General features: G+C 42.8%; 1 protein-coding gene across 12 annotated transcripts in view; it reads left to right on the top strand.

Moving 5' to 3' along the window:
- The window catches only part of LOC128753718 (nuclear factor 1 X-type-like), a 91,302-nt gene that overhangs the window by 61,765 nt on the left and 9,400 nt on the right, over positions 1–20,137 (top strand). For 4 of the 12 annotated variants that reach the window (XM_053855705.1, XM_053855707.1, XM_053855710.1 and 1 more), the window contains 9 exons: positions 5,753–5,812; positions 5,950–6,024; positions 6,733–6,856; positions 7,179–7,214; positions 7,464–7,591; positions 8,095–8,169; positions 13,132–13,260; positions 16,856–17,025; positions 18,863–19,010. In XM_053855705.1, coding sequence (XP_053711680.1) covers positions 5,753–5,812; positions 5,950–6,024; positions 6,733–6,856; positions 7,179–7,214; positions 7,464–7,591; positions 8,095–8,169; positions 13,132–13,260; positions 16,856–17,025; positions 18,863–19,010 — 945 coding nt within the window. The remainder of the gene's footprint in view (positions 1–5,752; positions 5,813–5,949; positions 6,025–6,732; positions 6,857–7,178; positions 7,215–7,463; positions 7,592–8,094; positions 8,170–13,131; positions 13,261–16,855; positions 17,026–18,862; positions 19,011–20,137) is intronic. The other 8 variants (XM_053855714.1, XM_053855713.1, XM_053855709.1 and 5 more) reach the window with 7 other exon arrangements.

The raw sequence follows: 20,137 nt of genomic DNA, 5'->3' as shown, positions 1-20,137 counted from the left end.
TTGGCTTCTAACGTCGAGATGAAAGTCAGTGGAAACACTTTCTTTGATCATTCTTGCGTATATGCAATGTGTGGGATCACGCTATCCGAGGCAGGGATAAGCTCCAACCCACATCTGCATATTATACTCGTCTACAAATTTCAGTTTGATTTCATTTACGTCACATCTCTGTCTTTTCATGTCTTTGTCTTGCATTATTTCTGTTCCTGGCCTGCTTCTCTCCTCAGTCTAGAGTGAAGTCTGAGCTAGACTCTTGGCCCAAGGCCTTGATGCTTTATTTGCATTTCATCATACTTTCTGTCTGCCAAGAAAATGCCTCCTGGTGGTTACTCTCCCCACTGCAGCTGCCTCTCTACACGGAGTGTGACACTGATGTTTGTATCAAATCGGAGCTGTGTAGGTAGCAGCAAAGGGTAAATGTAACACCGCAGCCCCCACTGTTCCTCCTTCCTTCTCCCTCCCCCCGTTTTCCTTCTCTTTCCCTTTCCGGCTTTTGTGCAGCTGTATTTATTTGGACGGCAGCAGGGCAGCAGAGACACTAGTCCTTAATACACTCGGGCCCCCGCCCCAGTTGACTCCTTTACTCTAAGAAGAGATGGAAGTTGTCAGGGTAATAATACCGGTGTCAACACCACTTACTGGACAGTTATATCAGTATCAGCTTGGCAGGGGGATGTTCACACTCTGTTAGGTAGGGTCATGAACTGTGTAGGGGGCCCCTGAGTTAAACACACACTCTTATGCACAGGCAAATATTCAGCAAATGAACTGTAATGTACCCATTAATGCTTGTTGAAAAATAAAGTGTTTATGTTGGATATTTTAAATGAAACTTTTCTTTCAATAAAATACAATACAGTACATTTCAGTTGATGTTGTTGAAAGATAGCAACTGTCGAAATGAGAATGGACTCCTGAAATTAATTGAATATAATTACATCTCGCTAAATCCAGAGTAGCAGGGAGCCAATCCCTGAAGCACTGGGCCGGAGGCACAGCACACATTAAAAGACAGCCACTCGCTCAACTCTGGATACTTTAGAGTCACTCATTCACCCAGGGATTTTTTTTGGACTGTTGGAGGACACATCATTCGGGAAGAGCACAATTGACCTTGGGTTGCAGTGTGTCTGCAGTATCATAGAACATCTATCTATTTCGTAATTGGGGATTATGTGGGTCAACTATTTGTTTGTTCTCTACATGGTTCAGTATTCCATGTGTGGTTCCATGGTGATGGTTTGGTTAGTACCAAATCAAAGAAACTAACAAAGAAAACAATTTAAATATAAAGTACTGCCTATGTATTTTTACATTAACATTTCATTGCATTTTTTACTACTACAAATCCTATATGTCATTTGTAGCAACTACCTCTGTGTTTTTGTTGTGGTGAGATAAAGATTTAATGAGAGATCATCGTAAAACTTTGAACCGGGCAGATTTTATGTACACATATATGTAGACTAAGTGATTCTAACTTAGTGGCATTCAAGCTGAAGATACATATATTGGTGGTTTTCCTCCAGAATCACTATTAATACTTCCAAAAGTGATATGTCTTTCACTTGTTTTTTGGCAAACAGAGGCAGTAAATGTAGAAAAATCATTTTCTCGTCCTGCTACCTCAAGAGACAGTGCAGAATTGTCCTTGAGCAAAATTTCCAAGCTCTAATTGCTGTGTGGAGAAGGTTGGCACTGGTGCCACAGTCTTCGCCTTGACTGTACTGAGGCAGAGTATATTCAAAATACTTGGTAAGTGAAGGTGCCAATTTTCCCAAATTGATTAGTAGAGGCCATTGGGCAGGTTAATTAAGTAAATGTCCTCAGTTGATTTTCTTAAAGCGCAGTTATTGGCTGGAATTGTGACAGCTTGCAAACACCCTGATGACTTTACTAAGTCTGTTTTTTTATGCAGTTGGGAACCTCACTGGCAATTCTGTGTGTGCATACATTGGTAAATGTAGAGACACGTTTCGGGACCATGCTATTGGGACCTGAAGTGGCTTTGAAGTGAGGAGAGGTTCTGAACCTCACCACCACTGTCCTCATCTATCTCATCATTCCTTATAAAAACCTTTGACACCGCACAATACACATTCGCTTCTTAGTCCTTTGTATCTGCTCATCCCATCAGTGCCACAGAGTCGTTCTTAGCTCCCCAATACTCATCTCTCAGCATCTCTCTCTCCTGGGTCTTCTTGCTGTGGTGCTGTGCTGCTGGCAGAGCGTGGGCGCAGGCGGCACACAGACGGGCGCACAGATGGGCAGCAAGCTGTGCAGAGCAGCCAGACCCACCTGCTCCACGTACACACATGCACACGCACGCACACACACACACACACACACACTGTGTGTCACACTGCCTCCCTGGCACAGTGACATAGTGATTCAGGGGGCAGAAACACAAATAGTATGCCTTCCATTTACCTAAGCATATCCGCTACATCCCTTTGCGTAACTGTTTTCATTGTAGTACTAATATCAGTTAAAGGTATTTTTGCACAAAAAATGTGCCTCAAATATATTTATACTCGGATAAAATGAATAAATATAATAGCATAATGAAGGTCTGTGTGGGATAGCCAGGGGGATTATGATGGTTTGGTACATTTTAAGCGCATTAGGGATTAAAAAAAGGTCAGAATGTTTAGCACCATACCGATAAACCTCTTAAGCAAAACCCAATAGGGAGGCTGTAAAAGTGTTATCCTGTGTTTTGGGGGGTGGGAGGGAGGGCGGGGAGCACAAAATTGACATTTGTTCCAACAAAGAAGGAGAAGACCCAAAAGTCTCTCAAGTTTCCACATCTATGTTGCTTGACTCACAGTGTGGGTGCAGACTGCTGCAGAAGGCTGATGGTAAATGTTTATCACAAGTACCATAGGAGAAAACCAGCTAGTGTGATTGTCACCTGAAATGTTAGCGTCCATTTTTTACACGCCGTCGGGTCACGAATGACATGTCTGACTGGCCCGTCTGTCTGACCTCTGATGGCAGCAGGTTAAGACGGCGCATCCCAGCAGATCAGTGAGCTAAAGCCTAATTTGCAAGTGATCATCCACATGTTGTTGGCAAACGGTAGACAGGCAATTAAGCTGAGCGACCTAGGCTACCAAAAGGTCAGCGACCCAAACATAGGCGGGTTCCAGGAAGAGTTGTTGCAGAGCCATGCACAAGCATAGCAAGAATAGAAAAGACTTGTGTGTATGCAGCTGTGAATGTTATTTCTCTCTTTTTGTTGTTGTTGATCTCAATGAATTTTCAAATAGGATCAAATTCTTACCACTGTCTTTTAATCGATCAATTCAATGAATGTGTTTCAACTTGAGGCAGCTTGATTCCCAGAGGCGTTCTCTTGCGTAAAACCCATGAGATACTCATAATGTCAGAAACATTCCATCCCATGCGGCGCACTTTTAATTAAACGCTATTGGTCGGAGACGTGCACTTCATTTTATCAGCAGCGCAACAAAAACTTGTATTTTTCTTGTTAAGTGACGTGACATTTTGCTGTAGGCTGAAAGGTTGGAAAGTTCAGTGAGATGATGGTGCCGTGGCATCTTGGGGCCGTCGGGCTAAAACTGGCATTGCTCAATAGAGGGCTTGTGAAGGCTGCGGTGGCAAGATAAGGGGGTGGATGTTTGGTTAGCTGGGTGACTGGGGAGGGTTTGTCCTGGTTTAGACTGCTGTTTGAGGCTGCAGCGGACAAAGAGGTGATAACTGCTTACCAACCTCCTCCATTTTACCTTTCTATCTTTTTTAATCGACTGCCTGCTTCAGTTTTGTAGTACATCAGCTGCCAACTGTAAAAATGCTGTGAAGTTATACCACTGCTTATTTCTGATTAAGCTAAAGCTAGGTATTTATATTCTTTTTTTTGAAAGCATCATCTTTATTCATTTGTTAGTTGCTTCTAATAGAGCTGAAGATGAATTCATGTATTTTACTTTCCTTACCTGAACAGGCTCCACAGTACTACTATTGAAAGCAAACACTTGTGGTTCGAGTTTGTACCGATATTTATTTCCAGGAAGACGTTTAGCTTGAAATATTGTCGAGCTCCTTGATGAACTGAAGGTAGAAGGTCCGTAGACGGCGGACTGTTTTCTCAGCAGCTTACATATATATATTTACTGTATGTGTACCTCAGTGTTTGTTCACATATGAGTGTGTGTTTTTAAATGTGTGCGCTGCGGGAGCACAGCTTCGTATGTTTTGGAGTGAGTGCCGTCAGTTAGCTGGAATGCGGCGCTACCGCCAATGCTAAGATGGCTGCCAAGCTCTAAGATGGCTGCCAGAAATTCACCCCGGCAGTGATCGAGAGACAGACAAGAGTGAGAGATGCAGCATGAGAGGAGAGAGGAAAGAGAAGATCGGTTTCATTCTTTCTTTCATTCTGGCTCTTGCCTGTCCCTCCGTGGATATGCGGTGCTTCGTAGGCAGCGAGACAGGTCTGTTATTGTTTCGGCTCAGTAATCTGTGGCTTAGTGAGGCTGCAAGGCAAGTGCTGCTGGCAAGAATCTCTGTGCTCTCTTATCACCTACAGCCTGCAGATAAACACATCCTTTGACTTGCATGTTAGCAAGCTACGACGCAACACAGCCTGAATGAACGGGCCCTCGTATTTTCACATCCAACACACGCCAGTTCTTCACACTGTGCCTCCCGAGCATCTCAGACACGTGGCTGCACTGAACGAAGGCTCTGACACAGCTTCTGACTTTCTGCAAATTCATGAACAATCTTTGTAGCATTTCTCCTTCCAAAGAAACCGATCTTGCCTCCATCTTGTCTGAAACACCCAAGCCAAGATAACGATATTCTTAAAAGTGTGAAACCAAAAAAATAGAGAAACAGCTTGAGCGAGCGTGGTTGTGTGGGTGTGTGTTGATACGCGAGTGCCTATGCGTAAGGTGCTCTATTTATGCAAAGTAAATCTCCTCCAGCGAGAAGGTATTAAATAGGATTAGGGCGCGGGATATGATTGCATGGTTAGATACTTAATGGTAGTGCAGCGCATTGTAAATCATCGCACCTTAAGTCAGAAGTGACACCCGACTGAGGAGAAAATACAAGTTCTTTTCTGCTCACTTGAGCGACCTAATGCAGCAGCAGTCATATCCTCTTACAAGTCAATATTGCTGTTTGACACTGTCTTCTGAGACAGGGGTGCTGAACCTTTTTGATCTCAGGGCCCATCTTTCCCACAACAAATGGGCCTGGGGCCCATTCAAGTCATAGATCTGTGTCATTTATCTTTATTTCATTTGTGATCAATAACCATATTTACACCTGAACAAACCAAAACCTTGTGCAATGATATGAAACCATGTGGTCATTGCAAAGACATTTATTTGTCATCGAAAAGGTGCAAGTTATGTTCATATAATTTACTAAAGAAGAAAAATACACTTGATGCAAACTGTATAAAACTGCATAAAATAAGGATAGTAAAACCATGTGTAAATATCATAAAATAAAATAATGTATTTTATTTAAACTCTAAAGAAGAGAGAAGTGAAGTGTAAATGAAAGTATCGCCACAAAATGTTGTTATTAATTTTCAAAACTGCTTCAACAGATGCTTTCACGAACAATTTCTTTCACTTACTTGATCATTTTTTCTTTGCAAGAACTTCTCCATAGTAACTATCACAAATGTGCAGCTGTCAAGTTAGTTCAGTGACACACTACCACACGGCCCTATAGTTAAGAACTACTGTTCTAATTCTTGTATCTCTTTGTGCAGAATCTGGACAATCAGACAGCTCCAGCCAGGGGGATACAGACATTAAGCCACCACCGAACGGTAAGTTCAAGCACACAAAAACTGCAATTCCTGGAATTCATCCCATCCTACTAATCGCCTTTGACTCACCAAATTGAAATTCATTTTTGATTGATGCCTTTTTAAGTGTTGAGATATGTGTGTCTTGATTTCTGAAGGACATTTGAGTTTCCAAGACTGCTTCGTAACCTCGGGAGTGTGGAACGTGGCAGAGCTAGTCAGAGTGTCACAAAGTAAGTAAACAATGTGAAATAGTGGTCTGGTTTTGTTTTGCTTACCGCTTGCTTTATGAAGTTGCCTGTATGTTTCCCACTGCACAGGCCTGCTGACCCGATCCAAACGCTCTGCCAAGTTCAGATTTTTTTTTTTCATTTGGCATGAAATCATGGAGGACATGAAAGCGATTAGGCAGTCACCATTACAGGTGGCACAAACACCATTAACAAGCTGTTCGCTGGTATAGGTTTATACTTCTCTGATATGATTGCTTAGTGACTGTGTTAACATGGGACACCTGTACATGGACATTACAGCAACACCGCCTTAATTTGCTGTGGTGTTTAGAACCCAGAGAATCAGCCAAACAGTTGGGCTTGGATTTGGAAAACTGAGGTTACAAATGTGTGCAAACACTGGGATTGCAATTTTATTGCAACTGATAACATTGTTAGGTGGAACTGTTGACTCATGCTGTGTACACCAACATTTCTCCTCTCTTTTTAAGATCGAATGTCCTTTTATCCCACTGGAAATGTTAGTTGTTAGTGTTTTAAGAATTATTAACTGACGTGCTTTATCATTTACATGATCTAAATATGGTTTTGATCTAAATATTAAAATAATTTTATTTCCTGTCTTACTGATCTGAAAGGGAACTATAGAAAACAAAGACCCAAGTTTTGACCCGAGTTAAAACTCTGACTTGTCTTTCTTCTTGTTAGCTCCTGTTGCCACAGCGTCGGGTCCCAATTTTTCACTAGCGGACCTGGACAGCAGTCCAAGCTACTACAACATCAACCAGGTGGCTCTGGGGCGGCGCTCCCTCACTTCCCCTCCTTCCACCAGGTAAAGAGCTTCCAGTTTAGTCGCATTAATGTTTTGCATGAGCAGTCTAGTGTGGCAGTCGTCAGTGTAGAATACAATGTTGGAATGTGTGAAGTTGTAAATGTCTGCCAAGGTTCTATAGCCACAATCTAGATTCCAACCATGTCAGCAATACTGCCATGTCATTCAGTTGTTGACTTCTACTTTATACCATTTTCCTGAGCCTCTTATCTGCTTGTCTTTGCTGCCTTTATTTCTTCTGCCTTTATTTTCTGCTCCTCTTTTGTGTCTTACTTAACGTACAACTTCTCTCCTTGCACTTCCGTCACCTGCCTTCATTTAGGTCTGAGGTGGAGTTGTATGCAAATCTTCCACGGAGGTAGTTACAATCTTCAAATTTACATGCAGAAACAAAAGCTCTGTGATCGTCCTATCTGTTCTTTTATGACTCTTTCTTTCATCATTTTCTTTCTGTCTCTCGCTGTAAAATTGACTGTCATCCAATCTGGAAAACTTTGAGTCACCACCATCATCTATTTAATGTCACCGTCTGTTTTTTATGATGAAATGAAGTAGTTAAACATCCTGCTTTGCCTTTATTTATCACATAATCTCTCCATGTCCTCAGTTCAACGAAGAGAAAGTCTTTAGATGACAGTGAGCTGGAAAGCCCCACAGATGATGTATTCTATCCTGGACGTTCACCAGCTGCCAGCTCCTCTCAGTCCAGCGCATGGACCAATGACATGGACGCAGGTACTGCCCTGTCTCTCCTCACACCTTCCCCTCAAGTGTCATGAAACTTTGTTACGCCTCTCTGTAGAATGTGTCTCTCTTTGTCCTACTCTGTGCACCATCTTCTGTCTGTGATTTCCTGTCATGACATCACCACACAGTCCATTGATTAGCAACTCTGGCCTGCAGCTGTAATGCGCAGTGACTAACAGGTTCCTTAAACCAAAACAGCTTCCAACACACTTCTCCCAAAGATGAAATCAGAATATTTACATTCCACCTAGCATTATGGTTATCCTCCGTAATGCTTAGATACCGATCCCTCATTGCCACTTCCCCATTAATCCCACACTAAGTGTTTCACTTGTTGAACAGATCAAGATATTTGGCATGTAAAACATCTTAACATGAAGGCTTTGCATCTATTAACTGCCTTTGATCACTCACTCACCTCTCTCGCTCATCTGTTTCTCTCTTTGACTCTTCCCTTCCTCAGTGTTAACAATACCCTTCTCCACTTTCAGTGCAGCACCATTTGGCGAGTGTGCAGGAGAGGAAGATAAAACATGAGAACGATGGCGTGCAGTTTCCTTACCATGGTTAGAAAAACATTGATTACACTTACCTTCTTGAATTTGTCAGACTTTTAGTGCATTTATTGCTCTGTGTGTCCACAATCATGAAACAAAGTCTATTCACTGATTTTGTGTTACAGCGATGGAAGACAATTTGGGGTGCTTAGAACTACCATTCTATTGGTCTACCTGCTTCACATATGTACATGTTAGAATCAGTGGTGCATTACTCAGAGGAGTGAAGAGTTCTGTAACAGCTCCTCCTTTTATTCGGCTCTTTTTTTTTCTTTGAATAATGATGAATAATAATGACTAACACATTCTGAGAACGTGGCCTTAACAATAGCCAACAATGTTTTATCCACTTCAGAGTTCTAAGATCATCCATACAAGTAGATGCCCAGTATTTCATATATTGTAAATAATCTTGCAAAAGTTGTCCTAATGTAGGGCTGTACATATATATATTTTTTTTTAATCTCAATTGATCGCATTGGAGCTGAGTTAGTCACACATTTTGTATCTGTTCTAAATGTAACTTAATGCAAGGTGTTATCAACACCAGAGTGGCCTCTAATGCTTTCCTCGTGCAACAACCACCCAACATAAGTAATAGTGTCAAGAACATTCTTTACCTCAGAGGCTCTGAGAAGGTTCAATAACATGCTAACAGCACAACATTGTTGGCCAATCTTGTGTTGATAAAATCTTCCTCTAAGTTAAATTCAGAACAGATACAAAATGTGTCATTTATTTGCCGTAATTGTGAGTTAACTCAATTTTAGTGCGATTAATTGAGATTAAAAAGTTTAATCTCTCGACAGAGAGACTGTTTGAGCTCAAATCCTGCATCTGGATATTCAAAGTGTCCAATAAATGAAAAAAGGAAATGAAAATGAAGCTGTACGAACAGTTTCATGACACAGTTATTTTCTGACTTACTGTGTGTACTGACTTACTCACCTTTCTTTATTGTTGCAGTGCACTGCGATTCAAAACTTTGATCCACCAAGTACAATTGAACAAATCTGTTTAAGACATCTCAACAATTGGTGAAGAGACTTTATGGACAACCTGTCAGATTAACTTGGAATGGCATTAATTTTATCTTTATCTTGTCTTTAATCTGGACATTGTTCTGTCTGATTTTGAATTGTGATTGCGGCAACACATTGAAACAGGGACGGCAAATGCAGCACTGTTTAAAGATCATCCCTACTTCTGTGGGAGCTGAGCTTTTATACCCCTCTCACATCGTGTACTGTGTGTGTGACAGATTCAAAGACGCTGACGCAATCTGGGTCTCCTCATTTAAACAAATCATTGGCTTTAAGACGAGCTCCAACGCTTTTTGACATCGCATTTGATGTTGGTAGCATTTTCTCAAAAGAAATGCAGCTACAAGTGGCTCTCAAGCTCCTCTGTGTTATTGTCCGGGAGCCGTGTCACTTCTCCCAGTGGTGTTTTTTTACTGACAGATGCCACCAGGCTGTCGCTGATCACACCAGCAGGCGCGTTCCTGCGCAGCGTTTTACTCCTTCTCACATGGAGACACACTTACATGCTTGAGCATACAGAGTGATTTTTTTATTGCCACACATCTCCTACACACACACGGTGCGCACACAGACGTCGCAGCTCACACGTTACCAGCACCCCTCCTAGGCCGACATTCACACATCCAAACACATGCTTATCATGCTCCCCTCCCCTGCAGGTGTGCAGGTGTCTGCCTCGCCTCCATCCCTCTGTTGCTCCAGCCCTCCCAAGCTTCAAATCCCTCATTAAGACTCTTACCGTCATGGATCAGAGGTGTAAAAGCCTTCCTCCTGCTCTCAGTTCTGCCCTCCATCCCCGTCTCCCGTCTGTCTAATTGAAAACCTTTGCAGCAGGAGAAACTCTGGGGAGGCATTAAGCAGCAAAGTGTTTTCTGAGCAGGTGAATAGATGGGGACTAGAAAAGGGTTGGTGCGAACGCTGACAGCTAGCGAGGATGGTGTCCAAATATGAGCTTCAGGACAATGGGAGCTGTGTAGGATTTCACCCATCCACCCAGCTCCTGCCTCAGTGGTTGCTTTGCTGCTCCACTTAGCTGTAAATGTAATTAAGAAGCTGCTCATCAGAGCCATGGCAGAAGCTGCTAAATGCCTTTGCGCACTAGAGCTTCACCTCCCATCTTTTTTCCGTCACACTCACTGTTTCTCCAACTTGACTCCCCAACATGCAAACGTGTGCAGCTTCTAATGAGTTTGGCATCGAGAGGTGAGACGAAATCTGGACCTCTTTTCCAATCGATTCCTGAAACATTTGAAAGTCAAACAGCAAGTCATCGTAAGACTTTTTGATACTGTATGTCCCTGGGTTTTTGGATGGGCCTGTTTGGAAACAAAAATCATGCCAAACAAAAATGCAGTGCTGAAGGATAGAGAGGAAGGAGACAATGTGTGAAATGAAAGTGTTTTGCTTTGATTTCTCAAACCATCGCACCTGCTGTCAACAGTCTCATCTGGGAATTCCTATTCCAGGTGGGGGGTATAAAAAAAGGCTCAAGTCTGAAGTAGAGGAAGGAACACACACACACAGGTGTATGTCCACAGCATCACCACTAGCACTGTATGAATTTGCATTTGTACGCATTCATCACACATGTATGAATTCAGCTACACGAGCAGAAGATTTTGCACACAGACCCTCACAACCTGACTCACTCATACACACTCACACACACAATTACACACAGCTGAAGCCGGTCCCAGATGGTGTTTCCATGTGTGTGTAGCCTTGGGATCTGTGAGGATGCCGGAGACATCTGCTCCACAGGGGCTGGAGAAGGGGTGGGTGAAGTTAGTAGAGGCAAATGAAATAACCATGATTTCATATTAGTTCCAAATGATTGTGAGGCTCTAGAGACTCGTGTTGGTGGGGCCCCGACTTTTCCTAAATGGATGTTCTCGACCTCTCCGGGATATGGCTCACCTTGGATGTGGTTTTAGATTGCAGGAAATTGCCCTTACTTTCTCTTTCTTATTAAAAATAGCGGTCCTATATTATTTGTTTGTGTGCACGAGCCAGTGTGTGTGTGTGCGTGTGTGTGTGTATGCTTCAAGCGCATCTGGTGGCAGGCCTGTTAGTGCACATAGACAGAAGGGTCATCCTGGGAGCGCTTGATTGGTTGCCAGTAGAGCGCTGAGGCTTGCCAGAAAAGGAACATTGCAGTTGTGACACACACATGCGGAGACACACAGACACACACACGCACATACAGAGTAAAGCGAGTCGAGAAATGCGGTCTGTCACATTACCCGGGTGATATTGTACTCCTTGGATTTAATTTCATTATCAATATGACGGCTTTATATCTGCATTGCACTAGACAATGCACACTTGTTTATTAACTTCCAACATGCCAGTTATGCAAAATGTTAGGTGATGAGTTCTCTAGTGGCATGTAGGGCCTTTGTCAACAAACTAGATAGGAGAAGGTGCCACACTGAGGCAAGTCAAATGTGTCATAGTAGAATAAGGAAACGATCATGTCAGGGATCAATGACTGTAAAGGTCTATCATGAAGTCTTTGGGTGAACCACTGAGGTCCAAACGTTATACTCCTACAGCATGACTGAGTGCTCACCCACAGCTAACTGGTGAGTAAATACATCACTAGTTGTGAGTACAGTCAGCAATCTGAGTCACAAATACTATCTGACTCATGACTTGGGCCTAGCTCTGACCCGTGTATTTTATTGAAACTTTGCGTTATCTTGTGATGGCCGTTTATTACCGTCTTATTACAGTGCGTCTGTGACTGTACACTTTGATAAAAGTTGGATCAAGCTTGTCTTTAAGTCTGTCTGTAATATATCTAAAACTTATATGGTTCACACATTCACTCCCACCAGCTTGAGAATCAACTCTTCACACTCGAAGGGGAAGGGATTTGTGGCGACACCGCGCAAGTGTACTTACTTTCACACCTCTCCAGCTGGAGAAATGAAGAATTATATTTAATACCTTGTTTGATACAGATAGTGCCCACGAATAGAAGACAAAACACATTTCTAAAAACAAGTTTTTAAGAACATTAACACATTTCCAGTTGGTGTTTAGATTAGAGAGAAGCTTATGCAAAAATAACACTGTTATTTTGTTTCACAAGTTATATTTGGCTTTTGTGTTTGAGCATGTGCTTATACTTGTATGGTGTTCAGCCGCTGAGCAAGTGTGAGTGTGTGAGAGATGATAAACGTATTTAACATCTTATGACATTCCAATTTCATACATGTCTTCAGAGCCGCTGCATTTTTTTTTTTACAGGTTTTCCTTTGCTCTCTCACTCCCTCACATATTTTCATGTCTCCCACATTCTTCTCACCTCTCTTCTCCCAGCTCTCCCTCCGTCTCCCTCTTCTGTCCGTCTGCTTGTCTTTCGCACTCAGCAGCTGCTGTATCCATACTGTACAGCGTGCGCTAATTCTGAATGAAGCCGCCCTCTCGTTCAGTGTCACACAGGCCGACGCCGGCTGCATGTTAGTCATGTTCTGTTACAGATGAGGCTAAAGTTGGCACCTGAAAGAGAGAGAGAGAAACAAAGACGTTAAGATGAGAGGGAAAACATAGAATATATATCAGTAGCAATGTGCTTTGGCTCGAAAACAAAGAGTAATTCTGCTTTGGCTTTTGTGTTCCCCATTTCTCCATTGACGGCCTTGTGAAGTTAGCAGTTGGGAATTGTGTGTCAAAATGATGAATAAAGCCTATTTCATATTCCCCAGCTACATCACTAATGGTCTCGATTGACTGAATCGCACAGCGAAGAGCAACAGAAGTGCTTTATGTTATAGATCTGCCAGTCAGCCATTCGATATCATTCAAATCTGAACCCCCCCTTTCAAAATCAAAAGAAGCAATCATTTGTCATTTAAAGCTACTCTCTTCCTCGCTCTTTACCCTCCACTTTTTTTGTTGATCCAATTTTTTTTTTCGCCAGGACTTTCCTCGCCTGGTTCACATAAGAAGCCGGGGAAGTTTGATTTCAACGCACTGACTTCCCAGACGAGGTCCCCCCGCATGGCGTTCACACACCACCCGCTGCCTATGCTGGCAGGAGTGAGACCAGGTGAGAGTCCTGCCATGAACCCAGCAACCCAGCTCTGAAAAAGAGAGAGAAGGAAAGGGAGTGTCGATTATGAATCTCAACACCTTCATGTCTGCGCCTGGTTTATGGAGCGAGCTCTTTTGACTTTGCTGAAAGGGCAGAATAAAAAAGCCATAACCTCCAGGTGCAACTGATTTGACCCAAGATTCCTGCTGAGTAATCCAGTAACCGTCTCGGCCTGAATTTCTCTCTCTCTCTCTTTCAGCCTCTCTTCATCTATACATTTTTACCATGTTTGTGCTTCTTTGTGTTTTTTTAATAACTTCAGTGGCAACTATTTGCATCCCCCACATTTTCTTCATTCACTAACATTGACTGAGAAATGTTTTGATCTTACATCATTACTGTTTATGGAACTGCGTGTATTGTTCTCTTTCTCTATCGTCGTAAACTTAGAGTGTGTACTTCCATTGGTGGTTGGCGCTTTTATGGGCTGATTCTATCAAATGTTTGAGAAACATTTGAGCCTCTTTAAAAGTGTTGTTTGTCCAAAATATGAGATGACCCTTATTGGATTACTTATTTTGCGTCATGCTGCTGTTGATATGCTGTCAACATCTTTTTCATAGTACATTCAGTTTGTTCCAATATTGTCCAAGCTGCCATAGCATACGCTTTTTAGTTCAACAGCTTTTTGTCAGATCAGATTCATTTCATTGGTTTCTGCTGACTACTGCCATATGAGCTGCAGTCACCACAACTAAGGGGAGTTTTCTGTATTGTTCGACCTGCAGCGACACTGTCATGGCTCATTTGTGCCTGATGAAGTTTCACGCTTCTACATATTTAAGTATTGCCACTCTTACGTACCTCCTCCAGATCAGATGGTGTTGGTGTGTGAAGCAGTGTGTATTTTATGTATTAAGCAGTTGTAGTGTTTGTCACCTAACCTGAGACTGAGTCGAGATAGAGACCAGAGTGTACAGTGACTAAGACAAAACTTAGACTGAGACCAAACTGAATACAGAACAAACTAGTAGTGTATCCCAACGATACCATTTAATTTTTATTTAAACAAAACACTACCTTTTTCAGTAAGACTAATTGTGTGTTTATGTATGACTAGCAGACTTTGGTCTTGGAGCTGGTCTTGGTCTTGACTGCAACACTAGGCAGATGCTTCACAGATTTGTCAGTCGTGATGCGCCTCACTCATGTGACTGAGAAGATGCCTATCCCTTTCCTTCCTTTCTTTGTACAGAACAAGATGCCAATCAATTCCACTCACTGCAAATGAAAGATTCTTTCAAAGTTCTTTGTTTCAGACATTATGACCACATGGTCTGTCTATATCTGGTTGAAGAATTCCCATCCTCTCCTGGACGACAATTGCCCAGAGTTTTGCCTCACTTCTCAAAAGAATGAATGTGTCCTCCTCTCTGTCTCATTCCATTCGTCACTGAATGGAATAGGTTGGTACTCTGCCAAACCTAGTGTACCATGTAAAGGTCATTTGCACTCGTTGCCCTCAAAGTTAAAGCCCATTGAATTTACTGGTGAGTCTCGCGACTGCGGCTTTAGACATCATGGTTCAGAGGATGCTCTTGAACTTGTGCACCATAGGTCCCTCTCTCGATCAAGCTTTGAGTAGTTTACTTGCTGCGTGAGTGAATATTAAATGTCGTTTCTGCTTTCTTTGCTTTACATGTTAAGCTAATTTGCGTATATGTAGGTATTTTATGTCATATGGAAGCCATAATGAGAGTGTGGGTAGTGTATATGGGGCATTTACACGCAGATGCACACGCGAGTGTAAATCATCGCTCTTGTAGGCGCTCTTTGCTAAAATGGCTGCAGTCCAAATGAAATGTCCCTTCAAGGCTTTAGTTCTATAAAGAGACTGGAGGATGACAGGAGAGAAGGAAAGAGAGAGCGATGAAAAGAAAGCTGTGCATAGACAGACGGGGGAAGATGCAGTTTGTAGCCATGGTCTCTCTTGGATGAAACTCCTCTTGTTGTATAGGTCTAGAAAGTGTTTTGGGGGGGAGCGAGGGCTTGATGGTTTATATCCTGTTGTTGGCACTGGACTGAGGTGGAGAGCTGCCAGATTAACTGTTGTCTGATTATTCTCGTCTGGAGAGCCGGTCATTGTGGCAGCAAACCAAAAGAAGGGGATATATACATAAGCAGCTATAAAGGCAGGAAGGCATTAATATGGGTCCTCACGTGTGTTGTAAGAGAGGCAGGAGTAGTTCTTTATTCAGCACATGGCGTGAATGCTAGGTCCTTGACTTCCAACATGTCTGTGCGTACAGCATTTTAATTTGACCACACTCGTATTGTAAGAACTTCAGAATTGCCTTTGTGTTTTACAATGTATGTGTCGTAAATCGAAATGTCCAACTAGTCCTGGCACGGTGGAGGAAGACAGCATAGTTCAGTGTCACTACAGGACTTAAAAATTGTCCTCTACTGTGCTTGTTTTTCTGTTTGTTTTCATACATTAGATGACAACAAACGTACACCATACTTGCTCAGCAAAAACGTTTTATCTTGCTTAGTTTTGTTTACTTAGTACTTGGGATGGTGGCTAGTTCCACTAATCCAACTTGGGTGTGTGTTACTGTAGGAATTATGTCATGTCGAGGTCGTGGGCTCAGAAGCAGGTGACAGAGCAAACCTTAAAGGGCAACACAAACAGAGGGTGTGGACCAAACTGGGCAAGACGAGGACAGAACTAGAGGTAGAAAAGACTTGGCCTTGACTTGACTAGACGAGATGTGATGAGACAAGACTACGAGACACTGACTTGACTGTTCTTGGTTTGACCTGACCGTGACACGATGACTTGACTGGATGAGATGGGACGTGATCAGATTGTAACTTGATTTGACGTGGAGAATTTGTTTGATGGGGCAAGATGTGACATTGACTTGACTAGAAGAGGTGGGACTTGACCAGCCTGTTACTTGACTTGACTTGAAGACTTGACCAAACATGACCAGAAGACGTTGTCTTGACGAGGACGTGACACACAGGCACACACTGACTATGGACCAGAGGGGGCAGATGAAGCGCAAACAAAGCCAGGTGCAGTCACTGAACAGATTAGAGGAGGTCACAGGAACACCAGACTAACACCACCAAATAAAATGAAGTCTAATTTAGGTACACATTAGCTGGTCTGCATGGATGTGCCGCTCAGTCCAAGGGCCAGGTTTTACAATCCTGCTCTGTACTCTGGAATACCTGAGATGACCGGAACAGACTCAAAATAGTGAAACTCACCAGGGTTGTAGGTAGCAGATATGTGCTTTACCAGACTGTTTACCAAGCAGCCTGCCACGGTTTGCTTGTGCCAAATTGACAAAGCCATGGAATTGAAATGGACAAGATCGACAGGAGTGTGTTAATAATGTGTGTGGATGGACAGGCGGCAGATTAATAAACCAATGGCCTGAGAATATTAGCGGCTACTGTAAGTGTTCAGTGGAAGTGTATGTATTTTGGAATTGTTAACTGAAATATATAGTTGCTTTATGTAGTCATGTGTGTCAGAGAATGAAAAGAGGAAGTTGTGATTGTATTAACCAGTCCTGTGTCTCTTCACTCCCAGGGAGTCCCCGTGCCTCAGCCTCAGCCCTACACTTCCCCTCCTCCTCCATCATACAACAGTCCAGCCCTTATTTCACCCACCCCACAATCCGCTACCACCCCCATCAGGACCCGCTGAAGGAGTTTGTCCAGTTCGTGTGTACTGATGGGTCTGGGCAGCCAAGCGCACAGGTAAGTCACTGGACTTCCTCAGTGTTTGTAGACAGAAAACACGTGTGAAATACGAATGGCAGTCAGTCCATAATGCCTTTCGTATGAATAATGTTAACAGACCTTTGTCTGAGTTCTTATTCCCAACATTTAACATCATTAGCAGATGTCCTTTGCTCAAGTGAAAGTTATCGGTATGACTTAATATAAGAAGGGTTAGCTGGAGCCTTGATTTGTTGGATGCATTCATTGAAGAAGAAGCTGCAGATGTAGTTCAAGAGCAATTCATTCTATGTCAGGTGTTTTTCACTCAAATGCTTATGCTTTAAATTTGAGAGGTAGGTCAGAGAAATATGGGACCTGCTAGAGTGGAGGGTCACTCGATTAGCAAATGCAGACAAATGGCAAGTAACCTGGATCTTTCTGGGGGATGATCTGATCTCATGAAAAGCACGAACACGATGACGCTGTTCCTTACATCTGGCTTCTGTTAGCAAACTTATACAGCTTTCACTGTAAACTTCACTTTTGCTCGAACCACACATGAAATCACACTGACGTCATGTTTATTTAAATGATATTTTCCAGCATAGTTTAGACAAAGCGTAACTCAGGGTTATCATATAAACACACACATATGCATACTGGACATATCTGTGTTCATAAATATAAGCTGTAAAAATCTCTTTTTTCCTTTCTTTTCTCTAGAATTGTAGTTTGTTCACTTGCCTTTCTGACTCCAGCTGTAAAATAGAGATTTGTCACTTTACCTTCAATCTGTACAGCGTAGCTACTGTTTGGCTGTTCAATGTCTTTGACATTACATGAAGGCCACGTTTTCTTTTTAAATTTTGTTTTTTGCTATCCTGACATCAAATTTACACTTGTCTCTGGTTTGACTGTGGACTTTACTGTTTGCAAGGACTTGGGCCTGGATTTTAGTTTTTCATTCAGAGCTACAATGGATGAAGGCTTTGGCTTGTTGAGTAAAGGTATCGATTTGAAGTGCGGATTTTACAACTCCGACATTTGCGACAGCTTTACTTTGTGGAAGAAAACTGAAGTCATCACCTTGGGTGTTGACTGCTTAGTCTGTTGTATTGTTGCCCATCCCTGGCTGGAGTACTGCACTATGCATGATCCTGCCGTCGGTTACTCATAATGGTACCATATGTCCAAAGGATGTTGTGTCTGTTTTCAGATGAAACACTCCCAGGAATACCTCGCGTCCACAGCTTCACATTGACAAGTACTGTATCATCATGCAGTCATGATGAAATGAGAGTTAAAATAACTCCACACGGGGTTGAGGCTTCTGAGAGAGGCTGTTTGGAGTTTGTGAGGGGGAAAACCCAACTCTTTGAATCCCTGTCACTCTACTGTGATTTCACAGGAAGCACATTATGGCATCGATGATCTGCTCTCATTTGAGGCATCATACACGCAGAGTAAAACATGTTAGATATCAGTAAAGAATACATTTTAATTTTGAATTATAGTGTATGTTGCAGCATGTGGTGGATATTTTGCCAGTATGCTTGCTAATGAAAGATACTTTATAACTCCATCATAGCCTATAATGAACGGTGACTCGCTCCTTTTACTGTCCTGGTAGTTTTTGTGTTTTCCGGATGGCATTTATGATGGTTATTGGCTTTGTCTGTTGACCATACTGCTGAGATATTTTGGGGACAGAGCAACATTAACTCATCAGTGTGGGGAGCCGCTGTCTCGCCTGTGATCGCCTGCCGTGGTGCGGACTAGGCCTCTTAACCGAGTGCCTATCTGTGGGTTTGCTTGCCTCTTGTTTTGCTCTGGGGTGTGTCCTGCTCACTCTGTCTATATGGTCCATCTGCAGCCTAATGGAAGTGGCCAGAGCAAAATGCCAGGCTCCTTTCTGCTTCCCCCACCACCCCCAGTGGCACGCCCTGTGCCCATCCCAATGCCCGACTCTAAAACCATCAGCACGCCCACTGAAGGTGGAATCAACTCACCCACACCTCCGTGTAAGTCACTCCCCCACAAACCCCCATAATGACCCAACCTACCTGCAGATATCTTCTAGAAGTCACTTTAGGCTTACATCCCGTAGTCTTTGGTCCTTTTGGAAGCGTTAGTGCTTCTGAAACACGACACAAGATCTACTAGTGCTGTACAGTTAAATAGAGGTCTCAAATTTACTGTCAACCATCGACAATCCATTTGGACGTGGTTGCAGTCGTCCAACTCAGCAGCCCCGGAAGCTTCAGGAGTTTCACACATAGCTGTCCACAAAATATCCAGGTCCATTGGAGCAGAAGCCACGCCTTTGCCAACTCCTCTTTCTAGGCTCTTTGGTTTCCCTAAAATCTTTAAATTGGGCTCCCCCTTGCTTTTTGCAAAGACTCTTTATCTCATTCTTCTTTCTTTCTCGGGTCTTTCCTGCTGCCACCACAAGAGGCAGCATAGTGGAATGGAGCGGCACGCGGCCCAGTTCTCAATTGCGCTCAAGCCGTTGGCTCATTCAGATGCTGCATGTCTTGAAAAGTCCAATCTCACCCTTCCTCCTTTTTTCTGCTTAATTTTTCCTTCCTGCACTCGCTTTATATTCTCATACATTTCTCTTTTCCCCTCCTTTCTTCATTGTTTTTGCTTTATGGGAACAAAATTAGGGCAGTTGGCGTGGACTCCAAACAAACAACTCGCCCCACTTTAGCAACCCAATTCCCCCGTCACCTCCACACAAGTCTCCCAATTAAACTTGAAAGCAACAAAACCTGTTTCATTAAACTCAAATGCAAGATAGAAAAAAACAACATGAGAGATAAATCTCATAATGAGTTGAGTAAATTCAGGCAATCTCTCTGGGGAAGTGGGAGAGAGGAGTGTTTATGAGGAGGGTTGAGGTTGGTTGATTCTATCCAGGCAGGTGCGGTCATAGAGTCGGGCCATGGGAGAGGCACACCAGGAGTGGGTTCTGGACGGAGCCACCGGGTCTCTATATGTTCAAACAGTTTCTCCTCTTCCTGTCCTATCAGCCATTGTTCTTCTTCTAATCCTCCAAGATAAATGTCATCTCATATTTATAAGTACCACAATGTAAATGAGTGATTTTAATACATATTTAAACATACTTTTTTACTGCCATTGTTTT

This window comes from Synchiropus splendidus, chromosome 2, assembly GCF_027744825.2.
Source record: "Synchiropus splendidus isolate RoL2022-P1 chromosome 2, RoL_Sspl_1.0, whole genome shotgun sequence".
NCBI classification, from domain to species: Eukaryota; Metazoa; Chordata; class Actinopteri; order Syngnathiformes; family Callionymidae; genus Synchiropus; species Synchiropus splendidus.
Note: the sequence above shows the minus strand (reverse complement) of the source record. Positions and strands in the feature narration are given on the sequence as shown.